This window comes from Convolutriloba macropyga, chromosome 8, assembly GCF_964194025.1.
Source record: "Convolutriloba macropyga chromosome 8, txConMacr16.3, whole genome shotgun sequence".
In the NCBI taxonomy this organism is placed as follows: Eukaryota; Metazoa; Xenacoelomorpha; order Acoela; family Convolutidae; genus Convolutriloba; species Convolutriloba macropyga.
Genome location: NC_134475.1, coordinates 53,133,797 through 53,154,328, shown reverse-complemented (window position 1 = coordinate 53,154,328; position 20,532 = coordinate 53,133,797). Strand labels below are relative to the sequence as shown.

At 37.7% G+C, this 20,532-nt stretch overlaps 1 protein-coding gene across 1 annotated transcript; it reads right to left on the bottom strand.

Moving 5' to 3' along the window:
• Positions 1–332: 332 nt before the first annotated feature.
• LOC142345109 (uncharacterized) lies at positions 333–5,140 on the bottom strand. Its single transcript, XM_075397195.1, has 3 exons — positions 5,127–5,140; positions 3,191–3,319; positions 333–838 (listed from the first exon to the last, which is right to left on the bottom strand). The coding sequence occupies exon 3, from the start codon at positions 771–773 to the stop codon at positions 333–335; it is 441 nt and encodes a 146-aa protein (XP_075253310.1). The 5' UTR covers positions 774–838; positions 3,191–3,319; positions 5,127–5,140.
• Between the last annotated feature and the right edge of the window lie 15,392 nt (positions 5,141–20,532).

Sequence of the window (20,532 nt, the reverse complement as noted above, 5' to 3'; positions counted from 1 at the left end):
CTGCTCAACCAATTGTCGAATCTGATTATAATTAACCAGATCAATTACGACCGTCAAAATATAAGATCTGATTATGTGTTAAATATAATGATAAATTATTTTTATTTAGGCCAGGAGCAGTATTGTATAAACGAAACCACAACAGAAACACAACCATTTGCTATGTCATCAAAAGGTCCTTACTGTCTTAGTTGACAAGTAGCAGTGCTAAAATTTATAGGGGAACTAAAGCCCGAGAAAAGATGATAGAAAAAAATCAGTGTAGTATTTTGATCTTTTTCTTGATCTTCTAATCTGAAATTGCAGTGAGAAATCAAAGATAAATTCAAAAATTAGTCTTTCCTAACACAGATGAAATTTCTGTATGCAACGGCTCCAGGGTGAGAGTAAATTTGGTTGTTTTTCATCAGAACGACCCGTCGTGTTTTTGTCTTAATGTCGACATTAACAAATTTTTTTTTCACAATTGAAGTTTTGTCCTCTCCCTTAAAATTGACCCATCTCTTGTGATCAGCCAGTCTTTCTATTCCCAGGTACATAGACTGAGCGCGTGTTTCATAATACAACCAATCAGTTTGAGCTTTGGTTCCGTCGTATTCTCCGAAAAGGCGCCAGCCTTTATTGTCACAATATCTCTTAGAATCCTCATACAACTTCCGGACCGTACTTTTCTGGTACCACAGAAGTATTTCCTTGTCTGGATACTCGGGACAAAATGACGATTCCACTTTCACTGAGCCCCGTTCCTGGATGCAATGTTCGCCTGTTCTCATTTTGATTATGTCCGTTGCGTTGTTTGTTGTTGTGACGTGAGTTCCCACCCAGTAGTAGAAATGCTCTAAACATCCAAAACTCGATTTCTAATAACCAAGAGCAAGATTGATGAATGCTAAAAATGGGATCCACTCTGTTTTCCCCCTCCCACCCGCTTTTGGGCATATAAATTTTACGCCCCTTGGCATATAAATTTTACGCCCACGAGCAATTTTATACGCAATACTGTGCTATATAACCATTTAAAAATTGTAGCGGGGGGGGGGGGTCAAAAAAAGACTAGGGAAGGGGGCGGGGGTTGAGCCGAATAAAATCGAAAACTGAACAGAGTTCTTGCCAGTAAACTTTTTTTCGGACTAAGCAGCGAGTAATCACAATAAGAAGACTTGAAGACTTGAGCCAGTCTGTTTGCATTGCTCTGAATGTCCTCACCCGTTCCGAACTCCAAGTCCATATCAGTACTAGGTACGTTAAAATGCAAGCTTTATTTCGTTTTTCATTACCGGGCAAGCTTTTATGCAGGTCTTAAGAGTCGGGCAAGTCTTAGAGTTGGGTAACAGTGCAAGTTGATTTTCACGTCACAACTAAATTTTCCAAAAATTTCAAAAAACAATTGGAATTTCAAAAATATGGTAACGTAACACGTTTTCGAACATTTTTTAGGTCTATTGGTTAGCCAAATGGTTAAAAGTGGATGCATATTAGCAGATGTCATCCCGGTGACATCAAGACATTATCTTGGGATATTATTCAGCATTTCAGCGGGTTTTTAGCCGTTTTCTGATCGTTCAGCCCCAAAACAGCAATCACCAAATTTTTGTAATTTCCAGATATGCCAAACGTTGACTTGTCGGTTATTTTTTTGCTTTTTGTGGACCTATTCCAACCATTTTTTGGCCAATTTCTGCTTTTTCAGGTCCTTATTTCGACAAAGTTTCGTCTCACTTAAATGTTTTTTAAACATGTCAAGTCTTGGCCTAGACTTGAAATTAAACTTACCAAGTTTTGGTCAAGACTTTAATTTAGACTTGCAAGTCTTAGAAAAGTTGTGCACAAGACTGACGAGTGTAAAAAGAGACACTATCAGTTCTGAATCAGCATTTAAATGGGATTCACAATTACACTTGATCATTACTGAAGTTGACAGGGCGTTAGGCCCGGGCAGTCTATCATTCAAAGATCAACAAAAATTTCAGTTCTTATCAAAGTTCAATTTTTGAATATCATAAGCACATTGAAGTTGGAATATCGTAAAAATATTGACGAAAAACTTATAGCCACAATCTTGATAAAAATTAGAAGATTCAAAAAACATCTTATTCATTTTTTCTTACTTACAAAAAAGGTTTTATGGTAAAACTGTTCTTTTAGGAAATAAATGTATGACTTTGGATTTCTTATTTTCAGAAAAGGAAAATGCAAATCAAATGACCAAAAAAACCAAAAACAGCAACTGTTGAACAGAGATTTTAAAATGTCGGAAAATTTGGAGAATTATAAATCTGGAAAAAAAAAATAATAGAGAGGAAAGATTAAAAAGTTCTAAGATTATCTCGTTTAACATTTTAAGGAGGGACGATTCTGCTAAAGTTTTTTTTATCAAACGGAGTCCTCAAACTGAAAGAAATTTAAAGCTAAATTTGAGTTCTAAGGGAAAAAGGAAAGGCGAACGACATAAATTGATCGCATTTTCACTACAATTGCGCGGTTAAGTCCATCAGTACAGCAACTGTTTTCAATGTGACTGCATTTGACTACACGATTCAATTAAAAAACAATACAACAGGCCTTGGTAGTCTTGATAAATCGAAGCAAAAATTACAGTTCACATCAGAGAAAAGTCGAAAACAGAACAACAGGTTTCAGAAAAAAACTATCTTTTTCCGGATAAATTATCTACTCGACAAAAAATCCGTTGAGTAATGAAAACGGCTAGTGAACTTCTAGCACATTTCGTAGTTCTAAGGGAAGCAAAGTTAAAAACAATTATTAGTTTCCAAAGAAAATATAAATTGTGATGAGGTGGTGGTTATAAATTGCAATTCATATTTATAAACGGCTGCAGTAAATAGATTTATGCAACCAAGAACTTTTTATAATAAAAAACAAAAACACTTGAGTGCATTGTCTTCAGTTTAAGGGCATTTAATATATCAAAAAGTAGATAACTTTTCATTGTTTTTGTTTTTTGAACTACATATATATATATATATATATATATATATAACTATATATATATATATATATATATATATATAAATATATATATATATATATATATATATATATAATTATATAATTGGAATTCAAAAACCCAAAACATTAAAAAATCATCTACTTTTCGATATATAAACTGCCAGTCAAGAAAAGAAAATAAACATTTAAGCGTGTTATAAAACAGTTGAAAAAACTTAACCTGTACAATTTGATCCATATTCTCCTGTGAAATAATATCTCTCTTCACAAACACATTCGTACGAGAGATCCAGATTTTCACAACTGACTTCTTTTTCACCACACCAGCCAAGAATACATTCGTCAATGTCTGCAACAGAAAAAGAGAAAAATTTACCATTTTACACCATCACACGTATCAATTCGTTTTAGCACTGAGATATGCTCAAAATTTAAATTAAAATATTAATGGTATATTGCTTAGTATTTTCTACTCGCCAAATTTAAAATGAACAACCATTTTATGTTTCAATTTGCAACGGTGGAATTGCTCATAATCAAAACACTTGCACGATAAAAAGAATATAAACTCAAACTCTATTTAATTTCGTCTTTTCAACTCTTTAAATAAATATTGCTGTAAATACAGAGAAGGGTTGTGATTTCTTTTCAAGTACAAAACACAAATCTTTGAACACTCACGACAAGTCTATTTGGCCAAATGGCGATAACTTCTAGGCCTCTAGACTTATGAAAGGACTTTATATGTCCAGTGGGCACTATTGACTATAATTCCGCTGTCGAGATTCCTAGTTAAAATCGAGCTAAAGTCTTTTCATGGGTCTAGCTAAAGTCTATTGGTAACGAAAAAAAACCCATCTAATATCTTTTTATGCGTCCAAAATTCGTCTTTTCATATTGAACAAAGTCAAGTTAAGGTACTTTCTTGGGTTCACCAATAATCTATTCTTATAAGTGTTAGAAAACACAACAATTCTACATCATAATGTCATAATCATAGACTGAAAACTCTTAAAAGGTCGCAATATTTGAATATATACACAAATTCTGGGCACCGACAAAAATGATAGGAGAACATTGAGTCGAGCTAAAGTCCAGCCCTATGTTTTAGTCGAGCTAATGTCTTTTGTATAATTCTGAGTCGAGTTAAACTCCTTTGTGAAAATTTTGAGTCGTGAAAAATCTGATTGCAGCTAGAATCCAGCATGGCTCAAAGTTCAGCTAAAGTCTTTTCATAGCTCAAATGAGTTGAGTATTTATCTTTTCATAGAACATTCTGGTCTAGCATTGTCTTTTCATAAGTCTGGACCTAGCTTTAGTTTCCTTAGAGTTATGTAAATGATCATTATCTGATATTCGTCAACAAATTTAAGCTAGAATGGAACTATCTAACAGAAAATGCTTTAGTATCATGAACTGTATAATGAAATGTTATTTGAGAGTGTGGGCGTTTTTTCCCAGAAACATACCGAAGTTTTTCTTTCAGACAAAACTAACACAAACTAGCAAATTAACCAATCAAACTATGGTCTCAATGGTTAAATTTCTTTTTTTTATGAAAGGGCAGCACGTGAATATCCGATAAAAAGTAATGAAAAACTGGAGAACAAGATTTTAGCCGAGAACTCTAGAGATGCACTTCCCGATGTGTTAGAGATAGCATACGGCAGAAAAAATAAAAGAAAAAAGTTCAGCTGCTCTATTATTTTGGTCCAAGTCACATAAACAGTAGGGAATGAATTGAAAACAGGAAAATTGGTGGACGCGAAATCACGGAAAACAGTGCTCTAAGATTTCAAAAAGAAGAAAGGATGGTTGGAGAAAGTTTAGGAAGCTTGTCGAAAATTAAATTTGAACGCCAGTTATGAATAAATTGACATCCATGTAAATTTTTGGTCATTTTCAACTTTTTACAAGTTGGTCAAATGCAAGAAAAAAAAGCAGAGCATGATAAATTGAGCAAAAATATAACAGCCGCAGTTTCACCCTTTAGGTCACACACAGTAAAATTATTTTGCGATGACTGTGTATTAGACAGTAGTTCAGAAGAACTAGCAGTCAAGCTCTCACGAAACCGTACTCAGGCTGAAGATTTATAACCTTAACAGCTGGAGCACACGTCTGCTTCCAAAATTCAAAAGCAAAATCTGACTAACTTGAAAAAGCAGGATGTTCTGGTCCTAGGTGGATTCGAGCACAAATTTGTCTGATCAAAAACATCTAGAGAACAATTGAGTCCTATCGGGGATAACAATTTTTCCATTGGATTTCCTATGTGACCATTTTAGTAGTTTCAATTTTCGCCACGGATAAATACTCATAGTCTTTACATACTTGCCATCTGCTGGCCCTGATTAAAAACTTGAGGTTACCCTACTAGCATGAACTGGACAATTTGGTAAGTTAAAACAAATTTGTAGATCAAATAATTTGTTTAATTTCAGTTTTACTGCAATTTCTAACAAAAATGACTAATCAGAAAAGGCCAAAATTTCGAAATTTCGCAGCCTGACTAGAAACAAATCAACTATTCTATTTCAATTTGCAGTAACGATCAACCGACATATAACTGGGTTGCCTGGTCACAAAGAGCAGGCTAATCTTATCAGAAATAGTTTTTTTCTGCGCGTTTTTCGTCAGTCGCAGTATAATTTGAACACACTACAAGTATAGCAAAAATTGAGAACTGTTAGTCTCATCAAAACTGATTAAGGTGACGGTATGACCAGAAGGGGGCTTCATATTGGTTTTGGAACTCAACGTGGGTTATAATGAAACTTCGATTTTCGAGCTTTTGGCAGGCTGATACCAATTCACGTCGCTTGGTTGTTACAAATGAACAGCAAACCCTTCCACTGCTACAATCTCTTCAGAGTTATAAGAAGAATTTTTATCTTATATTCATGAACAAAGTCAAGCTACGGTTATCTCAGAGAATGCTTTAATATGATAAACGTATGATAAGCTGGTGCAAAAGAATTTGGGCACTTTCTTAGAAATTAAAATACAGTTTTTCTTTTAAAACAAGAATAATTTTCACGCAAACCATGATCTCAATGATTATGGTTCTTGTTTTCTGTAGAAAAGTATTCGAACAATTTGAAAAGAGCAAACAATAGGAGCAACCCATTATCTTATCAGAATATATGAAAACAGGATTTCAGTCTAGAACTAATCAGATGAATTTTCTGTTGTGTTAAAGAGTTCATACGACAAAAAAATTTATAAAAAATTGTTCAGTTGTTCAAAGGTTTTGGTCCAAACTTGTAACGGCTGCTCTCCTATCAAAGTCAAGGAAAACTTTACACCGCCCAGTTCGTTTCAGCGGTTTCAAATCTGTCCGGATATTGTGTTTTTGCAGTTAACTTTTGTGAACTGTATTATCCGCTATACTGTAGAATACCGTTGCATTACTTGTTGCTCAATTACTTCTGATAACTAATCGCTCAGCTTTGCTGTATGACAAACTTGTTTCTCTCAGAATAACAAAATAATTCAAATTGAAACAATCAAATTTTTGTTGAGTTTTTGTTAATAACTCAAGTTATAAATAGAATTTTGGAAATCCCGCTTCGAAAAGTTGTAGCCTTTTAATTTGGCTATGACTCTGCAAAGTTTCAACCTGCTACAGTTAGCAGTCGTAAAACAGGGCCTTTTACCCGTTGAAAATCTGATAATAATAATATTTTTCTAACTTCAGTTTTAGCAAGTCTCTCTATTGGTTTCAATAACACCAATGTTGAACTAGAGTAGGCTTCGTTAAAGCCAGTAAGAGAAACTGACTCTATGCTTTGCACAAAGTTTCTCTTACTTAGGAACTTTGTTCCTCAGAAAGAAAGTTTTGAGAATATCAAAGTTAATTCTCTTTTCACAAGTCAAAGTAAAGTTAAAACTGTACAATCACTAATATGATCTACAGAAACAAGACACGATAACAAGTAATTTACCGCTCAAGAAAGTGTGCTTCAATACGCACTGTATGTCAGTTTAGTATAACCAAAATTGCAAATTTCTTCTGATTTTTGGTAGTTTTTCAAGCTCCTTTTATGCTACTAGTCACGTGGATTTACATGTCAAATTCAACTCTTGATTGGTTGTAGATAATAATGTCGACAGAATGTGAACACTTTTCCATAACGTCACTTTATCAGTGTAAATTTGATGTCATGGGAAATTTGTTAACCATGTAGAAGTTTTGTTGAATATTCTGTATCAATAACAGGTTGATTCGCAATCCAATCGCAAAGAATCTGATGCAATACTGTTAAGTCGTAGTATTGTTTTGCTGGTTGTTGAGGTAGTTCGAGTTAGAGTTATAGTTTGACTTCGTGAATGACGATTGCGTACTAATGATAGTTGCTAAATATAAATGTTGAACAAAATGAACAAATCCAAATGGCTTCAGTAGAATGTAGCATTAAATTTCGCTTGTCACGTTATTCTAGCTTTAAGGCTTGAAATGGCCTTGAAGCGCTATTCAATTTGATTTCTGAGTTGTTAAGCTCAGCCGCAATATCGCCGGCCCTGTTTTCCATCGCGAAAACATCTTTTCCAGGTAGTACTGGGGCGAGCTTCACTACTGGTCTCCTGTACACTCCATCGTTCGTTCGAACTATCGCTGATCGAATCACACCGTCAGACCCATCGATGGTCTCCGTAACTCAACCTAGATTGTAATATCAACGCTTATCGCTGTCTTCGATCAACCAAACGAGATCGCCTTCTTTAAGGGTTTCGTTCGCCGTAGATCGCCATTTTTGCCGATTATTCAGAGTTGGCAGATATTCTTTCCGAAATCTGTCCCATATGAGATTTGCATAGGCTTGAGTTTGTCGAAAGAGCTTTCGATGATCAACAAATTCTTCCGCGCATGGTAGATAGGGTAAGCAAACGTTCCCGTTGCCAAGCAAGAAGTGATTGGGAGTCAATGCTTCTAAGTCATTAACATCTGAACTGACTGGAGTCAAAGGTCTTGCATTCAAAGTCTGCTCAACGATGCACATCGTTGTTGAAAGAACGTCCTCGGTGACTGATCTGTTCCCCAATACTGCATACATTGCTTTCTTGCAACTTCTCACCAACCGCTCCCATACTCCTCCAAAGTGTGATGCTGCGGGTGGGTTGAACTTCCATCTGATCCCTCGTATGAATTAGATGTTCTTCGATCCCTTCTTTGTTCCATGCCGCAACGTACTCTGCAAACTCTCTTTCAGCTCCAACAAAATTTGTCCCATCGTCGCTGATGATCGTATTCGGCTTGCCTCTTCGTGCAATAAATCTCATTATTGCATTGAGACAACTATCTGTGTCCAACTTGGGTACCACTTCTATATGCACCGCTCTCATAGTTAGACATGTAAAGAGACAACACCATCGCTTTTCATTTCGTCGCCCAATCTTCACAATGAAAGGGCCAAAGTAGTCAACTCCAATATTTGTAAAGGCTGTTGAAGCATCTAACCGCTCTTCGGGTAGATCTGCCATGACTGGTGTTATCGTTTGTGCTCTGCCTTTTCTGCAGGTAATGCACTTGTTCTTGATTGATCTTAAGTCGTTCCGTATGCCTAGGATCCACATCTTCTGCTGAACAATGTTTCTCACATGCTCAGTGCCTTCGTGTTGATTGTCCTTGTGCTCGTTTCGCAAGAATTATTCAACCACATGATGTTTCCAATGTAGCAATATTGGATGCTTTGCATTGAAGTCCAACTGACTTTTGCCTATTCTGCCTTTGGCTCGAATAAGTCCTTCTTCATCCAGGAAGGGGGAGAATTGTAGAATTTTGCTGACTTTTGGAATTTCCTTTTCAGCTTTGAGAGATTTCATCTCTTCACCAAACTGTTCTTGTTGTAGTAACTTGAAGATTGTTGCTTTTGCTTTTTCTCTTTCTTCAATGCTGACTATGAGTGTTGCTGGTTTGTGTTTGTTCAATGCTCGCTGTACGTATACCACCGTATTTACTAGTCTATTAAAATTACTGAATCGTTCCCACTGAATAACAGCTTTCTTCTCTTCAGCCTGTATTATGAAGACTGATGAGGGCATATTCTCTTCAACTGATGCAAAGATTAGGTTCACCTGCTCCAGCCATTCATTTTCTGTTTGTTTTAACCAGGCCGGCCCAGTGAGTCACTCACTTCTCTTGAGTTCTTCAATGTTGATTGCTCTGGTGCCAATGTCCGCTGGGTTGTTGATACCGCTCACATGTTTCCACTGTGATACATCGGTTGTATCTAGTATCTCAGCTACTCGATTGGCCCCAAACACTTGTTGTTTGCGATGGGAACTGTGTATCCACTGCAATACCGTAGTTGAGTCTGACCAAAAACTGCAACTATTTATCTTCATTTCATGTTCCTTGACTATCTGTTCTTTCAACCTCACTGCCATGACTGCCGCTTGCAACTCCAATCGCGGTAATGAAAGATGCCTCATCGGTGCCACTCTGCATTTTCCAATGACAAATGCTAAGTCAGCTGAGTATTCTTTTGGTTGTGAACGTAGATAGACCACTGCACACATCGTGTCTTCAGATGCATCAGCAAACACATGAAGTTCGGTTTTATCCCTCTCTCCGTTGAAGTACCTTCTATCGATGCTTGTTTCAGCCACTATTGGAAGTTGTTCTTTCCATCTCAGGAATTCCTCTTCTTCACTAGGCTCCACTTCATTGTCCCAATGTTGTCCATTCTTAGTCCAGATGCCTTTCAGAAGTCTTCTCATGTGAACACTGAACGGAGCAAACAATCCGATCGGGTCGAATACTGAAGATACCAGTGACAGAATCTTCCTCTGGGTTATAGGTGCTTCAACTTCCTTGTTTGTACCTCTGCATACTTCAAGACTGTCATCAGTAACGGTCCTTTGTAGTCCTAGCACTGAGGATCCCTCCGTACTGGGTTCCACTTCGACTTGCTTTGTGTTGCTGATTGACTTCAAGTCCTCTGGGATTGCTTCGGTAACTGCGTCGTTGTTGCTTATCCACTTCTTCAATTCGAATCCATGTTGCGAGAGAAGAGGTTGCAGTTGATTGAAGACTTCAATTGCTTCTTCCGGGGTTTGTACTGATTTGATGAAATCGTCCATGTAGAAGTTGTTTTGTATTGCCTTTGCTGCAATCGGATACTCTTTTTCGTTGTCCAGTCCCACTCGCTTGAGAGCATAGTTTGCACAAGTTGGAGAACTTTTAGCTCCAAATACGTGACGCTGATATTCGTATATCTGAACAGGTTCGTTTGTTCTTGGACGCCATAAGAATCTCAAGCAACTTCTGTCCTGTTCGGGAACTTGCACTTGTAGAAACATCGATTCGATGTCAGCTGTCAGGGCTATTGGTCCTTCACGGAATCTGAATATTGTTCCAATCAACCCATGTAGCAGATCAGGTCCTGCTAGTAGCTTATCATTTAGGCATACTTCTTTGTACTTTGAGGCAGCATTGCAAACACGTCTTACTTTGCCAGGCTTGTTCGGGTTTAGCACTGGATGGTGTGGCAAATACCATTCTTTCCCGAAGGTGCCTTTCACTTCGGACTCGTCCAATATCTTTACGAATCTTTTTTCTACATCTGTATCTATTGACTGTTGATGTAAATTCTTCAATTTTGGGTCCCTTTGGAATCTTCGCTCCAGTGAGTAAAGCTGACCCAAGGCTGAGCTGTAGTTGTTCGGTAGGTTTGGCTCTGGTTCACTCCACAGCATTCCCACTTCGTACCGCTCGCCTGTGAACTTTGTCGTACTCTCTAGCATCCTTTGTGCCTGCAGTTCCTTCTTTGACTGACTGACGACGTTGATTTTGGAAGCATAGGTTTCTATGTCCCACCAGGTTTGGATATTCTCAGCCACTTTCACATCTTCAGTGAAGGCGAAATGACAAACATTTTGTCTTCTTTTGCCCGTCACGGGTCCACTGACTACCCATCCTAGCTCTGTTAGAACGGCGAAAGGTTCACTTCGTGTTCCTATCTTATAGTCCAATGGGCGTAGTAGCTCATAAGCATCTTGACCAAGGATGATGCCAACTTCCATCAAGTTGAAGCTTTTGTTGGGTAAAACACTCAAGTGGTTGAAGCTTTGCTTCAGCTTGTTGTAGTTGTAGTTTGTGTTTCCCAAGGAGATTGACGGGTGTGCAAACGCTTCGATTGAATGCACCTTTGAATGTAGTCCCTTTTTTTTGAGGGGAACCCTTTCTGTCTTCAGATCCTTCGTTCCGTGTATGCCAGCTATGTTGAGCGTCACAATGGTGCCTTGGGCCCGTAACTTCTCTTGCACACTTTGATCGATGAATGAAACCGTTGATCCACTATCGAAGAAAGCATATGTGTTCAGCCTGTTGCCACCGCTCTCTATTGAGACAGGAACTATCTGAAGAAAGCTAGTAACTTCGTTACTCTGGTTGATTGTTGCTGCGCTTACGTTGACTGCATGATTGCCCTCGTCCATTTGGTTTTCTGAGTGCAGCAATCGGTTGTGCTTCTTGATGCATCCATTGATGCCGCACGCATTGACTTTACAATCTTTGATTGCATGTCCTTTGCCTAGACATCCGTAACATAAGCGTTGCTTTCTCACTGCTGCGTACCGATCATTCACACTCATGTTCCTGAATAGTGGACAGTTCCATATTTTATGAGTGCCATCAGCTAGCGGACAGTGATCACTTTGCGTTTGCTTCGTTTCTTTCACATTGGAACTTGCACTGAAGTTCGACGTTTTCGAGAACCGTTTGTCTCTATTTGTGCTTCTTCGGTCTTCTTCTCTTCGCTCTCCCTTGAAAGCTGAAAACCCTTCGTGCACGAATGCTATCCTTGATAGCCATTTTTCAAACATATTCAGATCAGGCCAATCTTCATCTTTATCATCAACATAGAACCACCACTTCTCTTTGAGAACTTGGGGTAATTTATCTACTGCCATATGCAGTGTCGAGCTTGATTGCAGATCACCAATCTGCTTGTACTCTTTGAGCACATTCACAAAGTTCGAAACAATAACTGAGAAACTGATCAGACCTGTTGAGTCGTGAGGTTTCACCTGACTTGCTTTGCGAAGACTCTCCAGTTGTGCATCAATGATCACATGAGGCCTTCCAAATTTCCTCTCCAGAATACTCCATGCAGCACCATAGAATTGTCCAGAATAACCCATTCCAGAGATTGCTGACCTTGCCTTGCCTGTCAGTAGAGTCTTCAGATGGCTCATCTTCTCTGAGTCTGGTATTCGTCGTTGATCCACTGTAGCAATGAACATACTAGACCACTCCGGCCATTCGAGAGGGTTTCCATCAAAGTTGTTCAACTTCAGCTTTGGTAGGCTAGTACTACCTGAATAGCCAGTGTTGTATCGTAAAAGACCAGCTCTGGGGGAAACGTCCCGGTCTTCAACACTTGAGGATCGGTCTCGTGAACTGCGATATCGTGAGAAGTGACTATGCCTGTTCACTTCAGGGGTTGCTTCGAAGCGAGCTGTCGATCGTTCTGGTGTTAGAAGGTTGTCGATCCTGCTGGCCCAGTCTGAGACATCTCTCTTCTTTGGGGTCCAGTTGAAGGGTGATTTGTCTCGAGCACCAGTTGATTGGGAACGAGCATCATCGTTCTCTAATGCTGTTCTCTTCACTTTGCGCTCTAGCTCACGCTCTTCCTCCAGCAGTTGATGCTTGGTTTCCAGTTCCTTCATTTGCATTTCCAGCTCTAGCCTTCTCCGCTCAAACCGTGCTTGTTCAAGTCGCATCTTGGTTTCGAATTCGATATCGAATTTCTTCATCCTTTCCTCGCGCCTTTGCTTTGCTGAAGATGTTTCCGAAACATTCTCCGTCTCTTGGCCGCTTGCTGTTGCTCCGTTTTGCACTGTTTGAGCAACTGGGTTGTCCGTTGGGTAGTTTTTGTTGCTCTCGCTGTCGTTCACCGCTTGGGCTGCGTTGCTTTGCTCTGCATTCATTTCTGGTTGCGTGCCTTTGCTTATATATGCAAGCCAATGATAGTCCAAACTTGCCTTGCACTTCCTTGCTTCTTTCAGATGTTCTTCAACGAAATTTGCTTGGTAGGTCACAAGCTTGTTTCGACGCTGCAGTTGCTTGGGTATTTCTTCCTCTAGAAGGTGAACAGTCTGTTGGTAGAGGACCTTTAGTTTGTTGGGTCGATCTGAATCTTCAATTATTTTGTAGCCAATCCCTGTTTTGGTGTTGACTTCTTCCCGTAAATCTTGGAGCTTCTTGTCGTACCTTTGAGCTGTTGATTGAAGTTCCTCTCTGCTGATTGTGCTTGGATTGCCTGATTGCTTTTTGCTTTGCTTGTTTCCTTTAAACGAGGTTAGTTCCTCAACGTAATTTGTGAAGTGCACTCGCAACTTTCGCTCTGCCTCACTGGCGTTGCGCTGTTGATTTGTTTGATTCTCTTTGTGGGGTGCCTTCGGCACTCTCTTCATCAGATTGGACAGCAGTTTGCCTTCCACTGTCCGGGTCGGCGGACCAAATGTAACGGCTGCTCTCCTATCAAAGTCAAGGAAAACTTTACACCGCCCAGTTCGTTTCAGCGGTTTCAAATCTGTCCGGATATTGTGTTTTTGCAGTTAACTTTTGTGAACTGTATTATCCGCTATACTGTAGAATACCGTTGCATTACTTGTTGCTCAATTACTTCTGATAACTAATCGCTCAGCTTTGCTGTATGACAAACTTGTTTCTCTCAGAATAACAAAATAATTCAAATTGAAACAATCAAATTTTTGTTGAGTTTTTGTTAATAACTCAAGTTATAAATAGAATTTTGGAAATCCCGCTTCGAAAAGTTGTAGCCTTTTAATTTGGCTATGACTCTGCAATGTTTCAACCTGCTACAGTTAGCAGTCGTAAAACAGGGCCTTTTACCCGTTGAAAATCTGATAATAATAATATTTTTCTAACTTCAGTTTTAGCAAGTCTCTCTATTGGTTTCAATAACACCAATGTTGAACTAGAGTAGGCTTCGTTAAAACCAGTAAGAGAAACTGACTCTATGCCTTGCACAAAGTTTCTCTTACTTAGGAACTTCGTTCCTCAGAAAGAAAGTTTTGAGAATATCAAAGTTAATTCTTTTTTCACAAGTCAAAGTAAAGTTAAAACTGTACAATCACTAATATGATCTACAGAAACAAGACACGATAACAAGTAATTTACCGCTCAAGAAAGTGTGCTTCAATACGCACTGTATGTCAGTTTAGTATAACCGAAATTGCAAATTTCTTCTGATTTTTGGTAGTTTTTCAAGCTCCTTTTATGCTACTAGTCACGTGGATTTACATGTCAAATTCAACTCTTGATTGGTTGTAGATAATAATGTCGACAGAATGTGAACACTTTTCCATAACGTCACTTTTTCAGTGTAAATTTGATGTCATGGGAATTTTGTTAACCATGTAGAAGTTTTGTCGAATATTCTGTATCAATAACAGGTTGATTCGCAATCCAATCGCAAAGAATCTGATGCAATACTGTTAAGTCGTAGTATTGTTTTGCTGGTTGTTGAGGTAGTTCGAGTTAGAGTTATAGTTTGACTTCATGAATGACGATTGCGTACTAATGATAGTTGCTAAATATAAATGTTGAACAAAATGAACAAATCCAAATGGCTTCAGTAGAATGTAGCATTAAATTTCGCTTGTCACGCTATTCTAGATTTAAGGCTTGAAATGGCCTTGAAGCCCTATTCAATTTGATTTCTGAGTTGTTAAGCTCAGCCGCAATAAAACTGCATGAGCAATGAGGAACTATTTGAACTCAGGAGGATTTGCTTAGGCTATGTCACCAAAAACAGTGCTCCAAGATTTCAAAAAAGAGATCGTTAGAGAATTTTGAGAAAACTTACTCTACCATAAAAATGAAATCTGTTTATGAATAAACTGACAGCCAAGGATAACTTGCCAATTTCTTTGTTCCAAATACATCTAAAGTTTTCAAGAAACATTGGCTAAGTTTTTGAAATTCTACACATTTTCAAGTTTTTAAAGACAAATTAAAGATTATTTAAAAATAAATTTAAAAATGCAGAACATTAAAACTGAAAATCGGTTAAAACCCGTACCTTGGTCTCAAAGGTTTTCACCACTGAAACATAGTAATTCCATAACACTCAGCTCTGGGGCATGAAAAATACAGTAAAAAAGACCGTTTTGTTCTGGGCAGATGAACTACAACTATTGAACCTAAACTCTGCAATTAGTCATCAACTGAGCATGAGAGAAGAATGGCCGAATCCTGTCTACTATGAGTCAAACTCAGGCTGAACAGTCTCTGCTCAGATAACAAGCATGTTATCGGCATGTACAGTAATTCCTTCATACTTCAGAATTTACAGTAAGATTTACGTTAAAATTTACGTTAAAATGGCCTCTTATATGCGCTTCAACTGCAAATTCGGGACAGGAGCGTTACATGACCGGTACACCGCCTTACAGAGGTGCTCACAACCCACCTCACTCCGCCACAACCCACCTCACCCCCCCCCCCCCAACTGGTGACAATAAATTCCCATAGGGGCTAATACGGTGGCACTCTGCATGACATTCTTTGTCAATGTTTGGAATCCTGCGTTTTTATTCCGAGTCGTTTCGAAACAAATATATGCTCCAGTTGAACGTCTGGTTATGCTGAAAGCGGTTTCAGCTCATATCTGGTCCCGCCAACCTCTTCGTCCATCCTTCGAAACGCTGAGACCTTGAACATAACGTCTCAAACTGTTCGACCTTGCACGGGGCGATCGATCAACTTTGAAGAAAACTTCAATTTCATTACAAATTAAATAGACTAATTTATCAGACTTTCCAGACCAAGATGACTTCTGATCACACCGTACCCAGACAATGGTACAGACTATAGTGCACTTACGATCAGACTCAAACTCAGACCATCGTCCAGACTATAAACAGACTATGATCAGACCTTTCGGAGTGAACTGACCCCTAATCAGACGTTCCAGACCGAAGCGACATCTGATCAGAGACTATATCCTTCAACACGCACGAGACTTTAACTATCGTTATAATATATGCGTTTCATTAAAAACTGATTTCTCCAGCAGAAAATTCAGTGAAATTAATTCAAAACCAAAAGTGTTTTTGTGAAATAGAAGTCTTGCAGAAATTGTTAAATTGAAAACTTTGTATGCCATTGCTTAAGTTCTTCCAGATCGAAATGACCTCTCATCAGACCTAAGTCAGGGCATGGTCCAGACTACTGTGCGCTCAAACCGCTTTCCAGAACCTTTAATTTCGGTCTGGTATCACAGAGGTGTGCGTTCGAGTGCGTCTGATGATTACTCAATTTGGGTCTGGACCTCAACCTGGGTCAACATAGCAAAACGGACTGTAATTACACGCTCGGTCACTTGTGACCGAGTCAATAAGGTCTACCTTTACAGTGTTATGACCAAATGGGACTTTATTTTGGCTTTGGACTTCAACCTGGGGAGTTATAATACTTTGAAACACGTGCCGTTGACAGTACATTAATTGGTTATTGTTACAAATGTATAGCAAACCTAGGCACTTGCTGCGGTCATCTGGATCCGGGAGTGAACCTTGAAGACACTTTGTACACTGGAAGCCTCCCAACACTTCAACACAGTCCATAAGATCATTCTTTTTACAGTATCCAACACCACCCATGAGACAGTTCAACTCTGAGGCTGTGAAATGGAAATAGCATTTTAAAATGAGCTATCAAGGATCAGGTTTAGCCGACAACCAAAAAATGAGAAATTTTGACCGACAGTTTGCAAAAAATGCGCATAGTAGATTAATTCTTGAACTCTGATTGGCCAATTTAAAATGTTATTTCGTGATTGCGCAAATATACGGAACAGTTTGTATAAACCCGACCGCACACCAAAGATAATGGTCCACCGAACTTTTGCTTTATTGACCAATGAGGTTTTTGAAGTATAACGATAAAACTGTAGGCTAAAGTTCTCATTTTTTCTTGTCGGCTAAACGTCCTGCTGGCTCATTTTCCTAGCAACTAAGGATCAATAAATAGGTCTTTTTCCATATTGTAAAGTAGATACAGTATCTTAGTAAATTAGATGCAGTGTCTCGGTATATTCTGATTTTTCATTTATGTGTTACTTCAACATTCACCTTACCATAGAAAAGCAATTCTACGAAAGTTTTTATGGATACATAATTTAAAGTTCATGTGATCGTAATTCTGACAAAAGAAAGGGCTCATTGCTTTTGACAGTTTGGAGTGTAGTTCGCAACGCTTTGTTCCAAAAGAAAACTAAACGCAAAACTTTGCTTCTTACAATTTTCAATTTTTGAGACGAAGTGGGAAGGACAAAAACGATTGACTGCCCAGTTTGAGGTGCTATACCAAAATGAACGCACAAGGGAGCTCATGCGTTCAAAATTACACGGTGTGGAAAGGATAAAGAACCTACAAAAATATGAATCTAGATAATTTTAAACACACGATAGTCTGGACATTGGCAATTCTGAACGTACGATAGTCTGGACATAGACAATTTTGAACGCATGATAGTTTGGACAAAGGCAACTTTGAAGGAACGAAAGTCTGAAAAAAGTGAACCTTGAGCTCAAGAAAATTTTTTGAATGGAAACAAAATGCCAGAAACCGATGAGCTCATGTTTTACTAAACACTCTTACTATATAGCACACTCAAGTGAAAGTTTTCTAAGATAAAAACCACAACTTACTTGAGTTCAAAAGTTGCAAAACCCCAATTGCAGGAAAAGTTGCATTCATAATTTTGCATTGTTTTGGACAATTCCATGTCTAGAACTATAGAAAATTGGCGAAGTTGCAAAAACGTCAAGCTCCAACAATTGAACGGCTGGCACCCTATCAAACAATAGTATCACCGAGCACGTTTTATTCATTGCACCAACTACTAGGGAAGTAAGCGGATATCTATAGATATATTATTAAAAAATTGGTTTACAGATTATATGAATAAGAATGGAGAAATGTCTGGACATACACGCATGATAATCTGGACATACAAATTTGTGAACGCACGAAGATCGCGCAAAAGTTTTTGAACAGATGAAAGTCTGGATTTAGGTGTCTTTGAACGCATGATTGTCTGGACATGAATGCTCAACTTTTCAAACTTAGAGCGCGAATTTGCATGAGAACGTAGAAACGTCTGGTCATAGGCAAATTTGAATGCATGAAGGTCAGGACACAGGTGACTTTGAACGCACAAAGATCGCAGAAATGTTTTTAACGCACAAAAATCTGATCACGGGCAATTTTGAACGCACGAAAGTCTGGTTATTGGTACTTTTCGTCTCAAACTGTCGGGAAATATGGACCTTCGGGCTGGTACCTCAACCTGGAGCATCTACAATCATTCATCAATTTTCTTGACAATTAATCATCAGTTTTCCAAAAATATTAGCAAAATTAGCTTAGCTTGAAAAAAACAAAAATGATTTCAACCAAAAAGAAATGTTTTTACATGAAAATTTTTGTTAAAAGGATCAACAAGCAAATGAACAAGGAAATGTCGAACAATTAGCGATTTTCAAAAAGTTTTTGTTTTAAACATTTTAATTATATTGAGAAAATATGTAAATAAGCAAACAGAAAAAAATTCAATTTTGCGATGAAATTTACAAACTAAGAAAAACAGCCTCATTTTCATTAATGTATAGAGAATTTAACATTAGATAGAATTCTGCTGCCACATGACAAAAGGGCAAAAGATAAAAAATGTAATGTTAATATCATTAATATCATTACTTTGGGAAATCTCGCCTCCGGCAACGTCCGAAAGAAATAATGAAAATTAGTCATCTATAACAAAATGCACTCAGCAGATGTAAATCTCCTGTTCTATTTTTAGCAAATCGTGTCCGCCATCTAACAAATATTTGATTTAAATCATTGGACCCTGTGGATTTTTTCTACTTACAGTTTCCAAATGGCTACAAATAGTCTTCAAGTGAAAACTTACAAAAAATTATTCGTTTAAAAGGAATTTAGCGGATAAGTTCACATTTAGAGTAGTTATCTTATCTTGGCAACGTCAAAGAAAAATTTTACCTCACACAGATGTGAAATAAGATCTATAATACGCTATGTTAGCAAACTTCTACGCGCCGCACGATTGGCGCTAACTAAACAAAATTTTTGCTTATAATAAAAAATATACAAATTTTCCGTTCTCCCTTTCTCCGCAAAAACAAAAAAGACGGTCACACTGCTGTTATTTTCAGCCGATTACCAAGTTACGCTATGACAGTCCAATGAATACAAAAATGATTCAAGGAGACAATCAAATTTAAGCATTCAAGGAGACAAACAAATTTGGGGTTATTTGGACTAAAAATTGTTGAAAATGTAGACTGAAATCAACCTAGACCTCATTAAAATTTTATAGAGACACTATGGAAAAACTATTGATACAGTCTGACAGAGGTTAGAATTTAGTTTGTATATAGCGCCAAAAACGATTAGAACTTAAGCGGATAATTTACTTTTATGTATTTTACGTCTGGCTGGTACTCTACTGTAGCAGAAAACTCTCTGGAGTAGCATATTCCGAAGCTTCCAAAGAAAGCTTGTTATCTAAGAAGATGAATGTTTCTTTTACAACTTTTCTTATGTTGTTCGGGAATATATATGTCATGCCGTTCTTTCTTGTCAGGCCGTTTGATTTATTACTAATTTTAATTTACGAACTTTACTGACTGATTTTGCTTTTTTCCAATCTTAAGGGGTTCGTTAAATAATTAGTCTGAAAGTTCGTTTAATTTTTTTGTTCAATTTTTGGCTAAATGGGCCAAAAAATATAATCCGGCGCTAAATCCAAAATTTTGAGCTCAAACTTGTCCGTTCTTCATTCAAGATGAACACTATGGAGCTGCTTGCGATAGTAATAATAATTTTTGAAGCTTATCAGCTGAGATTTTACTACTACATTGTGGGGCTCCAGGTTTTCCAAAATTCAAATTTTTGAATATATTACGGTGCTGTATTAATCGCAGGATCCAATGACCCACTTTAACATTTTTTCACATCAAAATCAGCCGAACAAGTGAATTTAGACGCACAGGAGAACTAAAATGTACGAAAAATGAGATGTTTCAGGGCATGGTTTTTTCAAAATACTCAGTCGCTCGGTCGCTCATTGTTGTGGGAAACAAGTAAATGATAAAATTTCCGGTTTTTAAAAGAATTATTTTTCATTAGCAGCAGTTTGTGAAAGCTTTTTCTCTTAAATATTTTTATTATTAACCCGACAAAAATACATGTATTCTAATGCTTCATAGTTACGTTTGGAGAATGAACAGCTACAGATTAATTGACTTATGGTTGGTTTAATAAGATTTAACGTTTTTTTAGAGTTTTGCCAGTTTTTGTAGTTTTTTTGCTGTTTTAATACTTCGAATTGTTAATTTAATGTCGCAATTATTTTTTGTCTCGTTGCCGAAGCAAAATTGAGACTGAAATTTTTTCAACTCTAAAATAAAGGTTTTAATAACTATTACTTTACTTTATTGACAGTCTTTTCCAGGATTTTCAAGAATTTTGACTGTTTTTGAAGCCCCTTTGTTGTCCTA